This window comes from Tauraco erythrolophus, chromosome 1 (genome assembly GCF_009769465.1).
Source record: "Tauraco erythrolophus isolate bTauEry1 chromosome 1, bTauEry1.pri, whole genome shotgun sequence".
NCBI classification, from domain to species: domain Eukaryota; kingdom Metazoa; phylum Chordata; class Aves; order Musophagiformes; family Musophagidae; genus Tauraco; species Tauraco erythrolophus.
In genome coordinates, this window is record NC_141465.1 from 12,084,630 (window position 1) to 12,107,056 (window position 22,427).

A 22,427-nucleotide genomic window follows, 5' to 3' on the forward strand; every position below is an offset into this window, starting at 1 on the left:
CATTACTGAACCTCGAAGGTTGCCCAAAGGAATTTTCTTAATTTGTGGGGACAGGGCATGGAATGGCATTCCAAAACAACCACAAGGAAGTCCTTGTTATTTAGGCCAACTAGCCTTATTCCATCCCAATATTAAGAGAATGGAGTGAAAATCACACCAGGAGAAAAAGAAGCCTACATGATCTAGACTGTAGCAGTGTAGGCAATCCCACATTTTGGAGTGAATTTGGACGAGTAGCTGCCTCCACACTTTTCCCAGGGTTAGCAGCAGCAAAAGCGCTCACCTTAGCAAAACAACTAGGTTGCTGGGCTCGTGACGAGATAAACTTAACATCCAGCATTCTAGATGAATTAACGAAAGACGTAGAAAGCGTAAATCATGCGGTATTGCAAAACAGAGCAGCGATTGACTATTTGCTTTTAGCCCATGGGCATGGTTGCGAAGAGATCGAAGGAATGTGTTGTATGAATTTAACAGGTCCAGGAGAGTCAGTGCATAGAAAACTTAAACAACTAAAGGACAAACTACATGCCTTGAAAGAGGTAGATGGCATCGATGGATGGTTGACTTCCTGGGGAATAGATGGTTGGTTGAGAGATCTCATCAAAACGTGCTTAGGGCCTCTTTTGTTGTTAGGCTTTCTTTTGCTTTTTGGACCATGCTTAATGCAATGTGTGACCCAACGCTTGTCAGCTATAGCGCACGCCGTTTTTGAAAAAAGAGGGGGAGATGTTGCAGCCAAAGTGTTAACAGTAAGGAATGTGTATCAGCGAATATAAAAAGAACACTGTCCTTGAGATAAGAAGGTAGGTTGAAGCTGTGAAAAACACACTGTCCCTGGGAAAAAAACAAGAAGGATGAAACTATGAAAAACAAGATTCTGAGCAAAACATACTAACTGCAAAAATATTAAAATATTGTAACAAATATAGAAATCTGTATCCAATCACAGTGTGTATCATACTCGTGCTTGTCGCGTGAACAGTAGTGTTAGACCAATTAGCTTGCTAAGTACAGCGCATGAAAGCGTGCACAGAACTGAGCTATGCTATAAAAAGAGCAGTATCACAGAATAAAGCGGAAGCCTTTTTACTCATCATATTGATGCGTCTTGCTTCCCCGTCTTCGGCCGCAACAGGCTGGTAGTAGCGGAAGCTTCTAATCTGACTGTTCATATGAAAAAGTTCACTTTCTGCTCTCCTGCAAAACTCCTACAGACTCTGACTAGCAGGACAGGTGGAAGCTGAGGTACCCTACCTTTAAGGGCTGTTCCCCAGCACAGGTTTAATCTGTGCTGCTTTAACAATCTGCATGTGAAATACATGAGGCTGTGAAGCATGACTGGATTTGCCTGTGGTTTTGATTTTGTCAGAGATCTGCCAATTAGAATTTGGTCCAGCACAATGAAGTGGGCTGTTGGCAAGATGTAATCTTTTATTGATCCCTGGGGCTCAGCAAAATAGAAACACAAAGAAATAAATGGAATGCACTATATAGTCTCTTTGGATTTTCACTTGATGTTTATTTCTGTAAGTGCTCATTTTTTTCTACATCTGCTGTCAGTTGTGCCTGATTATATCAAGCATCTTCTCATATCTGTCAGCTTGGACTGTATTTACTCCTCTTCGTGAACCTGAAATGCAATTGATACAACTGTTAAAAATTGAAGTGTTGAAGGGGTTTTGGAGTAAGTTCACAAGTAAATGACAAAAGCTTCTCCACTAATGCTTCTGCTTCCTGGTATTACCCGTTTGTATCTAGCACTCATCTAGCCAACCTTCAGCATCTTACTGCAGCAAACCTTGTACAGGTTTCTTGTCCTCACGCTAGAGTATATATCCCTTCGACAGCAGATGACTTCCATACAACCCTGTTTCAATAGATGGTGGTGTTCGTTTTGAATCACACACACTTCCCAGAGTTTCCAGGAGCACAGGTGCTAGTAGCAGTAGACAACATGTTTCTAATGCTGCACAATTAAAGTAGTATCTCCAGTGCCTTTCTCTCCCCAAAGGGGATGTGTCATGACTTTTGGGACAGCACTTGCTACCTGAACATGTTTCCTGGCAGCTGCTGCCATTACTGCCACAAGTCGCTTTTTGTGGAGATGACACCTCTGTCATTGAGCTCATCTTTTGACAGCATGATACCCTGCTATAAGCCAGAGCTGGAATTGGTGCCAGCAAACTAGCATCTGACTAACAGAAATAGGCATCCACTTTTCTGTGACTTTTGCGTATTTGAGGCAGAAAGAGGGTACTAGTACGAAGTGGGGAATAAACAGCACTCTTAATAGAATTAATTACTCCCATGGTTTACCTGTTTCAGTGTCTGTGTGATGCCATGGCTTTGTGAACTTATATATGAGTTTTGGGGTTCTTTTTGTAGGGATGGAATAATTTAAAGAAAAATATTTGGAAATTTTTTACTCTTAAAAGCTGCAAAATTTCTTTTGAGCTTCAGTTACAGTACTGCTTCCATCATATGTAAATGTGAAAGAGACCAGATCTTCATGCAGTTTTAATGTAGCTCTACTCTAGGCCATGGAGCTACAGTCATTTATATCAGTCAAAGGTGACTTTAATAGTCCAATATAAAAGCTGAAATTGGAGTGTTTCCTCACACAGATTGGTGGATACAAAAAAGAGAAGGAAAGTGGGATCAGGTGTGATAAACCCAACAAAATTATACAGAAAAGTGGTTTTTTTTCCCCTCTTTCTTGACTCAGGAGCTGTCACACCCATAAAACTTATGGGATGTTAAGCATGGCAGTTTATGTTTCTCTTAAAAATGAAATAGATAAAGCAATGACCCAGCTCCTCTTTATATCGTTCCCACAACTAACAGCCCCACTCTTACTTGCCCTGGTTGCCACAAGGCAAGCATAGATAAGCAAAGGTTTGCTTGCAGTTCCAGACCAAGTTTTTAGGCACCTTTTAGTTTCATCAGTATTATTCTACTACCATTCTGCTCCAGTGCAAACCACCACAAATGTATTTCTAATTACTAATTACTTCCCAGCACCCAAGTGACTAATCACTAATATTTTATTTTCTTTCAGCTCTTGAAATCAATACAAGTTCATTGAAAGAGTTAAAATATCTGGCAATCTGCTAGTGCAGTAATCCCCAGGCTGTATTACATACATAGAAATTGACATCGTTGGAGGGAAAAAAAGATGGAGCTTTTTAATATCCCATAAAAAAAAAAATTAAAAAATCACCAGTTCTGGAAACTTCTGGCTGCTGAGCACAGAGGTTAAATGACAACATCAAGAGGATAGAGAATTCTTTTTGCCTAAGCATCAGATTGCTGTTTTAAAGGCTTACCTTAATGTTAAAATAAAGGGTAGACTAAAACTAAAAAATGTAGTAAAAAAGAATTTATTCTAGTCCATGCTACTTCAGGAGATGTAACAGATCTTCCTGCATATGTAGCATCCACTACTGTGTATTAAACAGTCACTTTTACCCCATACAGTGTAACCATACCTTTTTCATGCCAATATCTCTTGACTTGCTCCTCAGCTTATTAACTTGAGATTCAGCTATTTCAGCCCGTTCTTCAGCATCGTCCAGATCGTGTTGCTGTTTTCTGTACTTCGAGAGGTACAGATTGGCTTGAGCTTCCTGGTGAGAGAAAACAGTGCAGCTGATTTCCTCCTGTCTGCGTGAAACGAAGCTTTCCATTTCAAGTGGGACGGAAAGTGCTCAGCATGACTACATAACAGCTGTATGGGAACCATTTGCTTCCTGAAGAAGTGAAATTGTTGTTTCACAGAGTTGATGTTTCTAGTGGCGCTCTCCATGTTAAGTGAAATGAGAAGTTCTCAGCATGCCTCCTGAGGAACTAGGAGGAAAAACGTCTTTCCTGTTCCTTCCCTTTCCCCCTTTCCTTGCAAATTATACTTCAATCTGAGAGTAAAATTGAATACCTTTTCTTAACTCTGATCAATACATACACTACATATTTTTTATATATTATAAATATATTTATACATACAAGATTTATATCAATATAAATATTAATGCACACACAAAATGTGTATTTGTATTAAAAGCTTCTATGGATTAAATATTGTGGCTTTAGGACAATAAATTTCTCAAAGGAAAAAGGGCCCAAATAGTTACTTACAGCTTCCTCTGCTTGGTGCTTGTAGCTCTTCACTTTTAATTGTAGCTTGTCAATCAGATCTTGCATCCTAGCCAGATTCTTCTTATCTTCTTCTGACTGTATCAAAACACCATTAGTTGGCAGTGTAAAAAGGCCTAAAGCATCTCCCACAATGAAATAGGTTTGGCTGCCATGTATATAATTTTAGAAACATATAGTTCAAAATACAGACAAGCCATATTGGGATCACCCTGTGTATAGATGAGAAACATCTTCAAGCAACCTATAGAAATTTATGTAAGCCTAGAGGCTGAGGACTAAAAGAGAGTACCCTCCTCATTTGCCTGTATGTAAACATAGATATATATATAAACATATATATCTATGTGCACACACTTTCAGAGATATACGCATACATACATACACACGGAGTTCCTCACTCAGGGGCGAGGAGCACTCTTGTCATTATATGGGAGGGCCTGAAAATGTGCAATTTGCATATTTTAAAGTCTGGTTTGGAGGCATCTCTGGTAAAAGGAGCCAAGTTTAAGCTGTCACAGTCCATAAGCAGAAGGACCAGCTAATTCTGCCTGCACACTGTATTCTAAGAAAACAACCTTCAGCCTCTGCATACAAAAGTCAGAGTAAAACAACAGGTAGGGGGCTAAATAAGCTCCTAAAACAGATGGATGGGATTGTCTTCTTAAGAATGCTGTTGAAAGCAAAAGGATCAGTGCTCTGTGCTGAAGATCTTTTTTGAAAGGCAAGCAGCAACAGCAGCTGTTAGCAAACCTGCAGGAGGCTCATGACTAGACCTTGCCATTCAGCAATAGGTGACAGAGTCCTGGGACTGGGCAACCCTACACTGAATGAGGTATTATAGTCAACTGAATGATGCATTACAGTCAACTGAATGCTTCTGGCTCGTAGCCACATCAGCACACCTGAGAGACAGCTGGGCTCTTTCTTCTCTTGCAGTGTGAATGGTCATCTAAGCCTGCTCCATATTAATCCTGTGCTAAAACTGTCCAAATCCTAGCAGCAGAGACCTTCTAACATTATTCACAATGAGTCAGGCATGATGATGGTAGTCCTAGGGAGATGTTCCTCCTATCCCTCATGCTTCCTACAATCAGAGAGCTCTGGGTAATGTCATCCTTCACTGAAACACTGAGGCAACTTAAGATGCTGTTTGGGAGAACATTTCTTTCCAGTGACCTAGTGGTCACTGCGGTCCTCAGCGCACCTGGTAAGTCAACTCTTTTATGCGTCTCTCAAACTTGCGGGCTCCTTTTTGAGCATCTGAGTTGCGACGGAGTTCAGTCTCAAGTTCATTCTCCAGCTCTCGAACCTGCAAAAAAGGAAAAACCCTTGCCATTATGCTACCTGTATACAAAGCAGCAAATAGTTTAGTTGACAGTTTAAGAAGTGCTCATTTTCTCAGTATCACCAGAGCATCAAATTTCAGGAACAGATCAAAATGTAACCTTTCTATTCTGCTTTTTCATAAATGTGTTTAAGCTGCACCAGCAATCAAAGGTGCAGACATATGCAAAGGCCAAAAAGAGTTTAATTGAAGCAAGCATTGCAGAGGCTTTTCCTGGTTTTAGACGTTGTGTCCTTTTTTGGTTTTGGTTTGGTTTTGGGTTTTTTTTTAAATCAAGGGCTTGGTCATCTGCTGTGCTACAACAGCTCGTTGTAACTGGATGAAGGGGCAGCATGTCTCCAAGAACTACTCTGCGTTTTGTGAAACAGAGGGAAGTTCATAGTATCCCCTATTGGCCTCTATGAACCTACCAGGCAGTCCTAGGGCACCTTCCTGGTCCCAGTTCTATAAGTCAGGAGATAGTGTTCCCTAGTTTGATCACAAACTTACCCTGGATTCCAGTTTCTGGATCTGCTTCTTGCCACCCTTCAGGGCTATTTGTTCTGCTTCATCCAGTCGCTTCTGGAGATCTTTAATGGTTTGCTCCATGTTCTTCTTCATTCTTTCCAAGTGAGCACTAGTATCCTGCTCCTTTTTAAGCTCCTCAGCCATCATTGCTGCCTGAAAAACAGCCACATTTTACAGCAGCTCTCTTATGCTACTGAATTATGTCTCAGAAGAAACGATAGGAGATCGATCTTGGATTATCCACTACTTGGATCATTCACTGTACCCAAAGCTACAGAGAATATCTTGTGTGTTCATACCTTGCCTGGACAGAGAAAACACAAAGACAGAATAGCCTTGGAGGCCTTTTTTTTCCTCCATATGCTAATGCTGTGATTTAAGGTTTTCCCTCCCACCTTTTTTTTTTTTTTTTTCCTTTTAGTACCTGTGTTATATAATATCCTCATTTATAAAGCCTACAAGTAAGCTTGTGCCATTCGCTAGAGATGTTTTACCTAGAACTTATTCAAAATCTAATCTTGGTCTTTGGAGCTCTCGAAAGGTAGCAGATCAATTCAACTGGCAGACAAATTTCCTTGCACAGCCATAGACCAGTGCTGCCTGAGCGGCTGTAACAGCAGAGCAGTTTCTGCAGACTGTGCTGGGATAGAAAGCTGAGTTTCAACATCTTACATAGTCCCTGGCTGTTCTGCAAGACAAGTAACAAGGATGCCAATTAGCTCATTTCTGCTTTGACGTTTGTCCCTGCCACCAAGAGCCATTTAAAGATTTTGTACCCATCACTGAACAGTTGTTGGAAGACAGCAGTCATTGCAATCCAGGCTGGAGCTGAATCAAGGACAATCAGCATCTTCTCTCTGGCAGGCAGTAATAGTGCTGTCAGCTGAGAAGCATTAAAGACCATGGTACAGGAATAGCTTTGTCCAGGCACTCCAGACATGTAACTCACAGAAACCTGCAGCTTTAGCTTTCATTTTATCTGTTGGTAAGATGTGAAACATCAGCTGAAAGCTGAAGACATGGATTTCTCCAGGTCTGTGGGAAATGAAACTATACCTATCCAAATTGTTGTCTTCCCTAGAGAGAAAATGTACTCTTTCTCTCCTGCTGGGATCTTAGGCCTCATGTTTTTTCAATAGAGACCTAGTTTTAGGGTACCTTGTTTGGCATTCAGTATTTTCGTTTCTCACATCAGGTTCTATGTACACCAGGAGATGAGTTAGCACTAGTTCAGTCTGAACTGGTTTAGCCTGTCCAGGTGTATGATAGGCCAGGTGTATCAAGGCCAGGTTGAATGAGGCTCTGAGCAATCTGATATAGTGGAAGGTGTCCCTGCACATGGCAAGGAGGTTGGAATTAGATGATCTTTAAGGTCTCTTCCAACTCAACCCATCCTATGGTTCACCTGATTCAAAGATGATAATGACCTGAGACTTAGAGGATGAGTGGAAACTGCATTCTCAGGACAAAAAAAACCCGACAGACAACAAAACAACCGTCCTCTTTTTACCTCTAGCCTGTTTTATTTTGTAGTTTCGTTACCTCCAGATAACTGTGGAGTGCTTTGGTTGTATGGGCTTTGTATCAAGCGTAGAGATGGTGACCTGGGAAATACTTACTTGGTTGTTCCGAGACTTGCGGTAGAGAAAAGAAATGAGCAAGGAACCAGCCTACTTACATCTGTGATTGCTTTCTTGGCTTTTTCCTCTGCATTCCGGCACTCCTGGATCGATTCCTCCACTTCATTCTGCATCTGGGAAATGTCACCCTCCAGCTTCTTCTTTTGATTGATCAGGCTTGTGTTCTTTTATTAAGTTTTCCCCAAACGAACAGTGGAAAAGGAAGAAAAGTGATGATTAGAGACATAACTTCTCTAAATACCATAGGACCTCAAGGCTTACTGGTTTTTGCAACTCCTGTATTACACAGAACAATATTTGGGAATGGAGACCCGGGTACGTGGTAAGGGCTGACCTTTACTATGTAGCTTAGCTTCAGACTGAGGAAATATTAAAAATACTATCAAAGCTGTAAATATTCAGGTTTTGGTTTAGATGAAATAATAAGCAAGAGGCTGACATAGAAGAATGAATAAGCCAGTTTGTTTTTTAAAGCTAAGGATCCATAATCAGTTAGTCAATGAGGTGATTAAAGCAGAAGCCCCATGGCATCATAGGCTGGAAGAAACATTGCCAAACATCACCAGTTTGTAGCACATGTTCATTTCCTTCTGACCGTTAATTATTTGGTGAAGAGAAGCTTTGGTTTTGTAGCAAAAATGCTGGTGAGTCAGGACATGCCCCTCCATGGCCCTGTAAAAGCTGCAGTGTCCATCGTGACAAAGACCAAAGGCCCGTATTAATGAAGACATAAGACGTGGCAGAGAGCGCTTTGCTGCGGGGTAGTTTCCTGCCCTGCACAAAATGCCTATTGTTAGAACCCAGCCTCTGCAGTTTTCATTCCTGAGCAACACCAACGCCCTGAAGCACTGCTTCTCCAAAGAAACGCTGCATCATGCCAGCCATGGCTTAACTAAAGCAAGAAGCTGGTTTAACAACACGGAACAAGGAAAGAAATTTACTCTTGTTATTTTCCGTCATTGCTTTTTCTGGAAACCGTTTAAAGCAGTTGGCTGAATCATCAATTCCAGCAAACTTGAAGGGAGTGAAGTGTCATATTTACAGAGTGACTTACTTCCTTTCCCTCATTTTCTCCCTTGGAAGAGGGCAAGGTGTGTCTGACTTATGACGGCCGTGGACAAACAGTGTCAGTGCTTACTAGACAAGGCTTAGTTTAACCAAGTGGGGGACAGGGCAGAGGAAAAGCCAACCTGAGTGTGAAGCAGGTTCACACGTTCCGTGGCCTCCAGCAGTTCATGCTCTGCCAGCTTCCGTGCCCGTTCAGTCTGGTCCAGCAAAGCCCTCAGCTCATCCAGCTCCGACTGGAGAAGATTGTTCCTCCTGTCAGAGACTGCCAGCTGCTCCTTGAGATCTTCATTCACATGTCCCGAGTCATCCAGCTGCACCTGAAGCTCCTGTAACAAAACAGATGTTTGGGGTTTTTTTACCAGTGCGACTCCATTTCAAGCCACTGTGCTTTCGTAAGAGGATCCCAGATTGCAGAGGTTGCATGGGGCCCACCCTCAGGAATTTCAGTGCTTCTTTATTGGAGAAAGGCTTCCTCCACACTGTAAGCTGAATAGTTTTTGTAGTGTGTAGTGCAATGGGGGAAAAAACCCGTGCGTTCAAATCTGTCAGAGCTGGCAGCTCTGCCTGAGGCAGAACTAGCTGCTTAGGCGTGGGAGAGGAGATGACTTAAGAGGTGCCTTAGCAAAGCATTTTTAATTTTTTTTTAAAGCTATTACAAATGTTGAAGCAAACAACAAAGCTGAATATACACACACTCCCTGTACTCCAGCCAGCTGTCTTGCTCTCCACTTTTAAAGGACTTGCAAGCTCACAAGAAGATCATAGATTTTCAGTTCCTCATGCTCTAGCTTTCTGCCCCTGCAGGAGGCTGTAGCCAGCAAGGGTTTTGTGAATGGATCTCATCCAGCTTGTATGCAAGTCTTAGAAGAAATTCATACTTCAGTATTCTCTTAGGCCAGATCTGATCACTAAGGGCATTCCCTGCAAGTCTTTGGGAGTAGCTTCTCTCTTAATTATTAGCACCACAGCTGTTTTGCTCTGTGCTAACAAAACGTATCCCACTCCTACCAATGGGTGCTTGGGACCAGCAGCTCTTGGAGTACCTTTATTTGTGTCTGCAAGACACGTGCTGACTTTGTTGCTTCTGCAGCATGCCTGTTAGCATGGCTGAGCTGGATTTCCATCTCGTTGAGATCCCCTTCCATCTTCTTCTTGAGCCGGATGGCCTCATTTCTGCTCCGGGCTTCAGAATCAAGGGTGGACTGCAGTGAATCTATGGCTCGTTGCTGATTTCTCCTGATTATGAAATAATGTAAAAAGGACACGAGGGGTGAATGGAGCAATTTTCCTCTCTGCACAGGAATGTGGAACTACCTGCAATGGTACTTCACTTTCTGAAAACGTCTCATTTCCAGAAATAATATATTTCTGAATGGCATACACAGCACAGGTTTCTAGTGCTTCACTGCTGTCTAACTGGCTGGTATGCTTCACACCCTCAGCTAACTACTGATCTGTAAGCACCTATAGCACCCTTCTCCCGTGTTTCCTTTGGCAATATTGGAGCAAGGAGCTCTCTCAGATCTCTTGTAAACCCAAGCAAGTACAAGTTTGAACATAACAAGCAGCACTTCAAGCTTAGCAGTCACTCATCAAGATGTTTACTGAGATGTTTTACACCTCAGCCTTTTTATGAAGGCATGAGTGGAGGGGATTAATCAAACTGAAGGTAGGCAGCTACGTTCTAAGCTAATTACTGTAGGCACTTTTTATAATAGATGGCATGTGTAAGCTACAATTTATTGTGTCTTAAGGTAGATGTTGAAACACATTTCTTATGCTCAATTGTAAGAGGAATAACTCAGGAACAGAAGTCTGTGTGATGAATGTCTAAAGGTAGAAGAGATTAAGCCCACCCTAATTAACAGCCTGGTCCGCCTGTGAAAGGCAGCTCAGTGCCAATTTAAAGATCACAAAGCAGATACAGACAGGTGCTTAATTGTCTTGGCTCTGTAACAGCCAAGTCCTGCAATGAAAAGCTTTGCTCTCTTACAACCAGAAGGTAACTCAAAGCACAGAATATGACTCACGCAGGGGAATGCTTATCTTGCTGCTGGCCAGGTTCTGCTGAAAGCGTAGGAGTTCTGGGAAATCACCGAGTCAACAAGGAAAACCTTGAGGGCCTTATTGCTTCAGCAAGATACTGAACCGTGCCCTAGATGCCCAGGGAACAACACAGCACGTCTGCTGAACAGCTTAGCAGCAAAACACTCATAACAAAGCTGAGACAGAAGACACTAATTAGGATTGCTTGTCCTGAGATCTCTGTAGTCCAGACATCTGCAGGACATCAGAAGATAGTATCTGAAAGGGCCAAAACATACTAACATATTGATATTAACATATCAGTCCTTGTATCTACACCAGCTAAGGCGGGCCTCGGACTTCTTCCCTACCCTTTAGCCTGCCAACAAACAACAACATGGTTCCTGGGTTAATAGCGCTGCAACACTAATTCAAGGGCAGTGTTTTCTGAAGGACTGCACATGCACACATTGCCGTCAATCTGGCCCAGCATAGCGTCATTTTGAGAATGAAACTCTTCAGACTAGCGTTTGTGCTGGGTGGGAGGGGAGACACAAAAGACATCATCCTCTTGTTGTCTAATTGCTTTCCATTTTTCCCATTTAGCCCTTTCACGGGCAAGCTCCTCTCCTTTTATGTTCATACTTTCTGCACCTCTGCAACTCTCACTGCTTACCCAAGTGGTGTACACACAATGGCAAACTCCTCACATCCTCCCACGATCAGTGTAGCTGTAACTGCATAAATTAACTAAGCGCAGAGGTAAAGATTGCCTTCAGATAACAAAGGTTTGAGCACCACTGAGGCAGTACTGCTGATTTTGCCTGTGGTTTCCCTCAGGAGGCAGCCATTGTAGAGGATTAGGAGAATGCAGCTCTCTAGACCTACTTGTCTTCATACTGTAAACTTACAGACTTGGTGGCCCTTGGTCTGCTGTGACTTTGGTTGTGCCAGTAAATTGTGTTATGGCTGCTGCGTGATATCTGTGATGGGCTTATGTGTGTGATAGCAGAGTCTAAACTGGCAGGAATATTTGAACTAAGAAGTGGTAATGTGGTAGGGCTACCCTTTGGCAAATAATCAGAGCTGGTTTGGATTCTGGGACAGATAGTATCTGCTGGTGCTGGTGTAACTACCTGTGGTGCATTTGACTGGCTTGGGTCTCGAAAATATTTCTAGTCTTTTGAGATCTTCCCCTTAAAAAAAACACGCTGCTTCCTGCACAGTACCTTATATTTTCCATTTCTTCCTCCTTTTCTGTCAGTTTCCTTTCAAAATCTGCTTTAAGCTGAGAAAGTTCAAGCTGAAAACGAAGGGTCTTACTTTCTTCGTGCTCCAAAGCTCCCTGAAATAGAAAGCATCAAGAGCTTGCAGGCCAGGATTTGCCTTTTTTTTTTTTTTTTTTTTTAAGTCACAAACTGCTGCAAAAAGATGATCCCTTCACACTTTTCTTCCTGTTGCAAATAGCACCTTTTCCTCCGTTCCTCTCTCTCTAGGCAAGGACATGAGCAGCTTGCATGGCAAAACAATGTGTTTATTTGGCTTCTAATGCAACTTGGCAGATGGAAAACTGAGCAGCAAGCTCCTCAGAGGAAAAATTGTCAAACAGGCCATAGCTCAAAAAAAAAACCTTAGGCCCTGCCTGCATGGTTTTGATATCAACAGATGTTCCCTGCTCCACACTCCAGTACAGAAACCCTCTGGAAATTCACAGGCTTGTAAGGGATATGCAAAAGCTAAAGCAAGATTGTTGTTGGAAGGATGACAGGGTCCACACATCCACCAGCTCACAAAGTTCTCTCCAAATCATGAAGTGTTGAAAGCCTCCTGTTTACACATCTTATTAGGCGATATGACTTCAAGGAAAGAAATAACAGACATCAGCAAGAATGCTGACAAAATGCAAGAACACTCTGTCTGCTCTTTCCAATTAACATGAAGACAACTTTATGAAAAAAGGGAGATTCGTTCCTATGTCTTTTTTCTTACATTTCTCTGATACGGAAGTCGAGAACTAAGCTGACAACAGCCTGTAGTGAAAGAACAGGGCCTCTGGCTTCCAGGTCTCATATAAACCAAGCTCAGCGGCATTCTGACTCCTTGCTGCTTGCATCAAACAGGGAAGGGAAGCAGAACTGGGCACCATATATTTTGGAAGTGCTCTCTGAAGGGTAGAATTGCACAGGCTTAGCTATGCATCCCACAAGAGATGACGGAAACAGAAGAGATGTTCTGAAGACAAAGCTGTACAAAATCTTTGCTAATCTCCGGTCATCATGCAACAGCTACAGGTCAACGGAACAAACACTTCATGCCAAGGAGCCACAACGTGTTAATGAGAACAATACACAGGAGTATTATGTCACCAGTGGTGACTGCCGGAGACCTAAACTCACAGGAAGTGAGAAAAATCTACATTAAACATTTCTTTCACAATTAAAATAAGATACATCACCACTTTACTTTCATTAGTTCCTGATTTCACTGAGCTTTAGGAAGCTGTTCCACACAGTCCAGGAAAGTAAAGTGTGCCCCTTAGATCCCTCAAGAACTGATGTATTCTTTCTAGTGAGAGAAGTTCATTGACAGAGCAGTTAATCACTCTCCACATCCCAGAGCTGTGGAAGAAAGACATGCTCTTTCCTCTGCTCTGATCATGACACCTGTTTGTTTGGCTGTGAAATCCCTGCAAAGTATAAAGCATCCTGTAACAGACAAAAGAAGTTGCACAGTGTTTAGGGTATCAACAGATGCCTGTCACAAGGCAATGTTCATTTTAGTAGATATTATTTGGAGTACAATTCAAAAGAAATGCAGCCTTCACTAAAAATCCCTTGCTATGTGCTGTGTTGCTTCTAACCAGCAACACCTAGACCTCTTCCTAGCTCTGCAATGCACCAGACTTCCAGAAAAACTGACAACCCAGCCCTGTAAGTAAATAACTAGGATTTCCAGTTGGCTCATTTGTTTGTTTCTGGAAACTGGGATGAGGCATTCCTCTTGGGTACATGTGTACTTGTCACTGTAGAAATTAATGCAGTAAGTTAAGTGTTCTTACCAAACTCCTATGAGAGTCAAAGAACTTCTAAATGGCCTGTTTTCATTTGGTTTCTGAGACTGCTACCATTTCTTTTAAGCAGGCTGCAGTATGCAATACAATGTCTGAGACCTTATAAAATTTAAAGTCATCAGGAGGTTTGTTTTCTTATTCTCAAAAACAGGAAATGGTGAATTTGCTGTTGGAAACTAGATCCTAGAAACATTTGATAAAAATAGTATAAGGCCATAATTCTCAGCAGTTCCTGTTTCCTGAAAGACTGAAATATTCTATGATGAAGTGAGAGAGAAGGAGGTGGGCAGAAGATTTCTGAGCTTCCTGAAAGGGTAAAAAAAATAACCAGCCCAACAACAAAAAAACCAAAACCTACAAGGCACCTCCTTGGAAAGGGCCTCCACTTGATGATCTTAGAGCTGACACCTCCAAAAGTCACCAGTCACTCTTGAAAACCCTAGCTAGCAAGCCCAGAGGAGCTGGGTGCAGAGAGGTTGCGCTTGCTAACAACCAACACATTGGCCATTGTGTTGCTGAGAGAACGAAAAAGGAAGGAAAATCATGATAAAAACACGCTTTACACTTTGAGCTGTCTTTCCTTACCTCTGCTTCTTCCAGAGCCAGCTGAACTTCTGACTTCTCTTGTTCGACCTGTTTCTTGATTTTTTCTATTTCATGGAGGCTCTTGTTTCCTTCACTAATCTGATTGGTCAGATCAGAAATCTCCTCTGAAACGAAAAAGGACAGATGGATTTAGCGATCGGAGTGTCCTAAACATACTGCAATTCATGGAGCACGAGTACAGGATCTTCACCTCAAACTGCTCCCTCAAGGGCTCGTCTGTGCACGAGTGCTGCCTTACTTTGATTACAGCAGCTTTTTTATCCTGACCAACTCGAAAGCACAGACTTTCTCGTAAATGCCCCGGGTGTGGGGCCTGAACAAAGCCTACCTTGGAGGTTCTTGTTTTCCCTTTTCAACGTCTCCAGGTGGTCCAGCGTCTCCTCATAGGCATTCTTCAGCTTGAAGAGCTCCGTGCTGAGGCCACGGGCTTCCTTCTGGGAAGCCTCCAGCTCAGCCTGTGACTCTTCGTACTTCTGCTTCCAGTCATTGATTACCTTGTCAAACCCACGCTGCTTCTTGTCCAGGGAGGCAGCCGCCGAGTTGGCCTTCTCCAGGTCAATCATCATATCTTCCAGCTCATTCTGCAGCCGGTGCTTTGTCTTTTCCAGAGAAGAGCACTTGGCATTGGCTGCCTCGATCGCTTCCTCAGCTTCTTGCAGGCGAGCGGCAAGCTTCTTCCTATCAGGTGGGAAGAGACAGTGAAATGACTGGGTGCCACCGCTGCCATGTTATCCAGAAAAACTGACACCAAAGCAGTATTATAGAATAATCGAATGGTTTGGGTTGGAAGGGACCTCAAAGATCATCTAGTTCCAACTTCCCTGCCATGGGCAGGGAAACCCTCCCACTACATCAGGTTGCTCAAAGCCTCATCCAACCCGGCCTTGAACACTTCCAGGGACGGGCCATCCACAACTTCTCTGGGCAACCTGTTCCAGTGCCTCACCACCCGCAGAGTGAAAAATGTCTTCCTTATATCCAATCTAAATCTACCCTCTTTCAGTTTAAAGCCATTGCCCCTTGTCCTATCACTTAATACCCTTATCAAAAGTCCCTCTCCAGCTTTCCTGTAGGCCTCCTTTAAGTACTGGAAGGCTGCAGTAAGATCACCCCAGAGCCTTCTTTTGTCCAGGCTGAACAGCCCCAACTCTCTCAGCCTGTCTTCGTAGCAGAGGTGCTCCAGCCCTCGGATCATCTTCGCGGCCCTCCTCTGGACTCACTCCAGCAGCTCCATGTCCTTGTGTTGGGGACTCCAGAGCTGAACGCAGTATTCCAGGTGGGATCTCACGAGAGTAGAGCAGAGGGGCAGAATCACCTCCGTTGACCTGCTGGCCACACTTCTTTGGATGCAGCCCAGGATACGGTTGGCTTTCTGGGCTGCCAGCGCACATTGCCAGCTCATGTTGAGTATCTCAATAAATCAGTTTTAAAAGATAAAACTGGGGGCGGGGGGCAAGGGAAAGGGAGAGGGAAATCAAGGATCTAGAGAGAAGGGACTATGATAGGCAAAAACCCCAGCTTAAATTACAAATGCTGACATGTGGCAGATAATTTTGTGCATGGGCGTATGTGTGTGAATATTTGAAATTGAACTTTTGAAGTCTCAAGCAGCAGCTTGCGACTTGCTAGCTATAACCAGTATGGGCTGGCTGCAAATTTTTATAAGACTAAATGAAAGTGTCATGTTCCTCCAATTAAGAGCTATGAGATCAGAACCATCAATTAGGAGGCTGGTCGTGCCTTGGGCTTTTGTTCATAGCCTATTTAGATTGAGAAAACAGGCAGCTGGGAGTTACGGCACAAAATGGTCCTGGAAAGAAAGGAGGGCCCGGAAAGAAGAACGTGGAGATTCTAGATGGAGAAAATATACTGGAAGTGGGGGAAGATCCTGCAGATCAGAGATGCATGGAGGCAGATACTGGAGATGCTCAGAGATCTTGCCCAATAATGCCTGAGACTGGTAACTGGCAGCAGCTGCATAGCACGAGCCACCATGACTTTTTGCCCTGCTTTTCCAGGACAGCCATCATCTCCCTGCTGGGAAGAGAAGTCAAGACTGGCGTAACATAGCACTGGGCTGGGGCAAAGCAAGAGAGTGTGAGAGGTAACCAAGTAGGGTAATCTAATCTTGTTAGTTCTTAAATAAACTCCAGTATCCACATCCACTACTCCATGGACTAGGACTCAACAGAAATGTCAACCTGTTCAAGCAACAAAAAGAACAGAAGGACAGCCACACGTGACAGCAATGAGCCAGAGGTATTTTTCCAACCAGGTTGCCCTATTTCCTTAGCACTATAAGAAGTCCCAGGAGCACAGTCCTGCCAGTCAAGGGCACGGTGAAGCCCATGTAACCCACTTACTTGGCATCTTCCAGCTCCTCAGTTCTCTGAATGGCATCAGTCTCGTACTTTGTTCTCCACTGTGCCACTTCTGCATTTCCCTTGGAAAGAGCCCGCTGCAGCTCTGCCTTGGCTTCTTGCTCCTCCTCATACTGCTCCCGCAAGAGATCACAGTCGTGCCTGGCTGCTTGCAGGGCATGAGCCAGGGCATTTTTGGACTGCAGGGATAGAAAGGTCACAGCATTGCAGGGTTACCTACAGCAAAACCCAAACAAACAGCCCCTAGAAATTCAAATAGAGGCTTAAGCCTTGTTTTCTTTTTGCCTCTGGCCTTGACAGTCCAGGTCAAGTGAGGTAAGAAGTGTTTGAAACCATCCCTAACTGCTGACATGCTGAGGAAGCGATCAACACTGAAGATAATCTAACATCTTTGGAGGAGCATCCAGACTTTTAAGATGCAATGTCTGAGATTTTGGCTATACTACTGGGTAAGTCTTATTTAGCATTATGGACGCTGATTATTTTCCCAAACTCTTCTCCTGTAACTTGCCTCAGTCAGGAGCAGAAACTTTTATCAGTACAATTACCAGGAAGCATTCTCATTCCTATACCTCATTTCAGCTTTTATCCAGGCTGCAAATTAACATGAACAGTTTTCCCCATTCCGTCTCAGTAATTGGGACAAAGTCAAAGAATTACCTTGGTTTCCTCTTCTAATTGTCTCCTAAGTTCTTCAATCTGTTGTGTAAATGATGTTTTACCCCGGGACAGCTGACTTATCAGTGACTCCTTCTCTTCAAGCTGTCTTATAAATTCCCCTGCCATAGGATTTCACAAAAACAAAAAAAACCCAAAACAACAAAACAAAACAAAACAAAAACAAACAAACAAAAAATAATAAAAGGAAAAAGGTAAGACCAGGAAATTACAGAGTCCCAGCCAAAATCAAAATCCCACCTGTCCAATTCTGCTGAGGAAAAGATGTAACAGTGATTGTTATCTGACCTCTTGTGAAGCTTCTTCCAAAGTCATAACTGTCAGACACTTCACTAGGATAGTTTTCCTTAGATGTTTGTTTGGGTTGTTTTTGTGGGTTTTGTGGGGGTTTTTTATTACTTGTACTACCGATACCTTGATTCATTAATTTTAGTTCAGCTCATGGATCAGACTAGACTGATGTTTACTTTCACGTGCAGTTGTAGCTGGCTGTGTTTGTACTTTTCTTCACTACTTTATGTTGGTTTTCCACAGAATTCTTTTCAGAGGGCTCCAAAGTACCCTGAGAACCTCACAACAACCAGTGTACAGAACAAAGGAATATATAAGGAAAACTTCATTTATTACAAGAAGGGCGTCACTGCAGGTTGGAAACTGCAGCCTCATAGGCGTACGAAGAACTAACATGAAAACAGACAGATGTGAAAAATATGTCTCCGAAAACGCACAGAACAGTGATACCTGATGAGGATGCAGAGATTAAATGGCTCCATTTTATGGCCATTGGCTTTTGGCCAACAGCCAAAATGGCTTTTTTTTTTAGCCATTTACTCTGGCTAAGAAACATAGCAAGCACTCAGAGGACATGTGGTGGTTTTGGCTGAATGTGAGTGTCTTCCAGAGTGCGATGCCCAAGGTCATGCTGAGGAAGATGGTATCCACACAGACATCAGTAGTACGCCAACTCCTTCATCTTCCCTCTAGCATTGCAAGACAGATCTACGTGTCCTGTTCCTGTACCTAGCCAGCACATCCATTTCAGCTCATGAGATGGTATCACCGTATGCTGGTAAATACGGTTGTAAGTTTGTTCTAAAAGCCAGTCGAAGGCAAGGTTGTACCCCACCACCAAGGTTACAAAAGTATTGAAGAGAGGCAAGTCAAAAGACAAAGCCACTGCTTTTTTCAGCAATCCTAATCTGGCCACCTTCAAGTAGATGCCATTGCACAATGCATCTCGCTGACACGGTGCTGAGATACACCTGATAGACCATTTCCCAGTAATTTATCTTAGGCTGAACACACACATACCGTTCTCACTCTGGAGTTTTGTCTTCTGGGTAGTAAGGTCATTCATGAGGCGAGTCATTTCATCCAGTTTAGTTTTTGTCTCGTTGAGATGATCTTCATAAGTGCGACAAAGTTTCTCTGCATTTGCCTAACAGGAATCAGGAGACAAGACATACAGAGCTGTAGCCTCCAGGCAGCCATGTGGAAGCAGTAGCCTTCCAAATGCATCTTCCTTTTGTTTGTCTTTCAGAGAAATGGCAGATAGCAAAGACACACAAATACCACAGCAGTAGAGCAGGGAATAGTGGCCCTGTATCTACAGTCCCAGGCCAGGGGTCTCCCCATCAGACCACCTTCCACATTTGTTTTCCCAGAACTGCATTCTGAACTGAAGCACCAGTGTAAAAAGACTCTGCAAGAACTTCAAAAGCAATCACATGCCTATGAAGTTCAGGCACAAGCCTTCTCATAATTGCTAGATGGGAAAATCACCTCCAATGAAAATTACTGTACTGATTCTGCTTTAATTGCCATTTATCACAAATTGAGTTTGATGACAGCTTTCTAACTCTCAGAATACTGAAATTTCTTTTCTTCACTTGCACTGAAAGAACTCTTTAGAGTGCTCTGAAAGGTACCAAGATTATCTACTTGGGAAACAAAATCCATAATTTAGCCATAGGAAGTAAAAATACACGATAGTCATGCAAGCCTTTGCTTTGCACTCCTTGCTAACATGGGTCAAAACCGAACCAAGGGCAGGATCTGAGGGGACTCTGCTTAGCATGGGAGATATCTGGCCATGGATGGCTTCACCCCACCCCATTCATCACCCACCCCATTCATTTCACTGGGGAAACACAATTTAAGTGACAGTTTTGTGCTCTGAGATATGCAGATAAACAATATGCTTGCAACTGGGGAGGCAGTATATGTTTTAGGCCATCTTAATTGCTGTCTCGTCTCCAGGTAAGAAGGGTTATACCACCAGCTGGGGAAAGGGGGACACTGTGCACATAAGCACCCTCAGACTGCAAGACACCACCTTCTAAAACACCAGCCCTACTAGGTGTCTTGGGAAACCTTCAGAACAGCCTCAGCTACAGATGACCTTTGGGGGTTTGGAAAGTCTCAGGATCCTTACTTTTCCCTTGACCATCTGCTCCATGTTGGATGACAGATCATCCACTTCCATCTTCAGCTCGCTTTTCTCCTTTTCCAACTTCTGCTTGACCCGCTGCAGGTTGTCCAGTTGCTCCCCCATCTCAGCCACACTGTCTGCGTGCTTCTTCCTCAGGGTGGCAGCCGTGGCTTCGTAGTGCAACGTGGCCTCCTCCAGGTCCCGCCGCAGCTTCAGGAACTCTGCCTCACGTTTCTTGTTCATCTCCAGTTGGGCAGCTGTGGCTCCCCCAGCTTCCTCAAGTCGCTCACTTAATTCCTCCAGCTCTCGGGCCAAATCTGACCTCTGCTTTTCCACCTTGGCTCGAGCAGCTCTTTCTGCTTCCAACTCCTCTTCTAGTTCTTCTATACGAGCCTACCAAAGAGACACGAGCACCTTTGGGTCACCTTCATGATGATTCCTATTGGAATACCTTGAAGCACCTCACAAATTGTTAAACCCTCTGCCAGCTCACACTTTACAACACGGGTGGAAACATGGCAACTTGCCCATTTGTGCCAATAAATCAGATGTTGAGCTAGAGTAAGAACAATGAGTCACATCTTTCTCACAGTAGATTGCTCTCCAAGCTCTAGTTCAAGACATTTAGGTCAAGTGCATTGACCTTATGTACTTGACATTCAATTGAAGTACATGAAAGAAGTTACTTGACAGTAGGAGTAGCAGCAACAAATTGTCACTGAAGGAGAGGGACTCTTTGTTCCCATCTTAAGAGCTCTGTGACTGAAGTAACTTCTCTGTAGGAGTGTTAGGACGGTATTTCAAATACAGCGGTGCGTATAATTGCATGAACAACAAATGTTCATTGGGAGCAGTCTTTTTTTATGAAACAGTTCTTTTGACCAATCAATACTTCATATCCAAATTATGCAAATATTATGTATTTACAAAAAAGCAGAGCTGATATTTAGGGTGAAGACGTTTTGTTTGGACTGTGCTGATTTTTTTTTTGCCTTTTCGTTTATTTTGAAAATTTCCTATGCATTTGAGCTCTTCCGCTAGATTTCAAATCCACGCTTATCACTGCTGAACTCTTCCTCAGCATCCACCCTCATCTCCATTGTTTGGAACAATATTATTTGCTTAAAATAAAACACCAGAGCCTTTCTGCCCTGTCTGAAACCACTAGCATTCTGTGGTCATATGTTCTGCTACTGGGAAGGAACCACTATAAGGTGAGCATCCTGAGGGGAAAAGGGATCAATCTGGGAAGCTACAGACTTGCACCACTTTGGGTCTCAAAACTGAGCTGCAGCTAACCATGAAAAGTCTCTGCAAAGCCTTTCAGTGAGGCACAAAGAGAAACCCTTTCTAAGATACATGAGAAAGAAGCAAGCTGACCTGAAGCTCCTTGATCTTCTTCTGCAGCTGCATTACTATAGCTTGTTCATCTTCTATCTTGGAATTCAGCTGGCTCATTTCAAATTCTTTCCTGCCACAGAAAGGAAAATCCTACTGTGACAATTTTCCCTGTAGCTTCAAGTTAGGCTTTTGCAATTTTTAAAGAATTGTTCAATAAAACTTCTCACGTATCTAAAAATGAAAGCAATCCTCATGAATTGGTATTTGCATGAAAACACATCTTCCTCTGAGCAGCGGTTTCCAAGTCCAGACTCTGCATGCATTTGTGCAATTGTATTTCTGGTTCTTTGTGTCACACAAAAGTAACGTTATTTTCAGACTCAATGGAAAAATATATTTAACAGCTCCAGGTCTTTCAGCAATACTGCCATAACTAGTTAGGATGAACAACTTTTTAGAGACTTCCTTCAGCTTTCTCCTCTAAGCAATGAAAAACATAAAAATAACTTAAAAAAAAAAAAATGCTGTAAACTGTAATGAATTCTAATGTTTCAGGTATACTGTGCACAAGTAAGAGTGATTTTCCCCTCCCTCCTTGGGAACACACTCTCCTCATGGAATTCCTTTTAGCCACCATCAGAGCAGGATAACACACCTGAAGGCTCTAAAATGACAGCGGTAACTGTGCTGCTTTATTTTTGTACAACAGAATCAGTCTCTTACTTTTTTAGCTTTTCTTCTATCTGCAGCTTATCGTTCTCCAAGTCCATGACACTCTCTTGGGTCAGCTTCAAATCTCCTTCCAGTTTGCGTTTTGCCCTTTCCAGATCCATCCTCACTTTCTTCTCTTGTTCAAGCGAGCCCTCAAGCTTTAGGAACGAAGTCACTTATTAAATATATTGAACACAGATGGTTTACAACAGTTAAATATGTGCTGAGCCCTAGCAAATTGTGAAGCAGAAGTACTTAAGTACAAACACCCCATTTTACATTTTTTTGTTTTCTAGCAGCCAGTGGGCATATGGGCTAAAGAAATACAACATAAGGGTTAGTCCATGCTTTCCATTTGTGCAACCATTACAGTTCTCTTAGTAGTAAAGTTTTTTGACTTCATGCCAGTTAAACTGTAAAAGCAAACTGAATAGATTTTCCCTCGTTATCGCACTCCTTTCAAAGACTC

General features: G+C 42.9%; 1 protein-coding gene across 1 annotated transcript in view; it reads right to left on the bottom strand.

Annotated features, from left to right (window-relative positions):
* Positions 1 to 1,615: 1,615 nt before the first annotated feature.
* Positions 1,616 to 22,427, bottom strand: part of MYH15 (myosin heavy chain 15) — a 47,000-nt gene continuing 26,188 nt past the window's right edge. Inside the window, exons 26-42 of the mRNA XM_009990356.2 lie at positions 21,971 to 22,116; positions 21,287 to 21,377; positions 19,910 to 20,299; positions 18,787 to 18,913; positions 17,458 to 17,576; positions 16,780 to 16,976; positions 14,745 to 15,094; positions 14,396 to 14,520; positions 11,970 to 12,085; positions 9,759 to 9,951; positions 8,838 to 9,041; positions 7,686 to 7,811; positions 5,990 to 6,160; positions 5,360 to 5,464; positions 4,135 to 4,230; positions 3,492 to 3,629; positions 1,616 to 1,633 (exon numbers count right to left, since the gene is read on the bottom strand). Of these exons, the coding sequence (XP_009988658.1) occupies positions 1,616 to 1,633; positions 3,492 to 3,629; positions 4,135 to 4,230; positions 5,360 to 5,464; positions 5,990 to 6,160; positions 7,686 to 7,811; positions 8,838 to 9,041; positions 9,759 to 9,951; positions 11,970 to 12,085; positions 14,396 to 14,520; positions 14,745 to 15,094; positions 16,780 to 16,976; positions 17,458 to 17,576; positions 18,787 to 18,913; positions 19,910 to 20,299; positions 21,287 to 21,377; positions 21,971 to 22,116 (2,712 nt within the window). The remainder of the gene's footprint in view (positions 1,634 to 3,491; positions 3,630 to 4,134; positions 4,231 to 5,359; positions 5,465 to 5,989; positions 6,161 to 7,685; positions 7,812 to 8,837; positions 9,042 to 9,758; positions 9,952 to 11,969; positions 12,086 to 14,395; positions 14,521 to 14,744; positions 15,095 to 16,779; positions 16,977 to 17,457; positions 17,577 to 18,786; positions 18,914 to 19,909; positions 20,300 to 21,286; positions 21,378 to 21,970; positions 22,117 to 22,427) is intronic.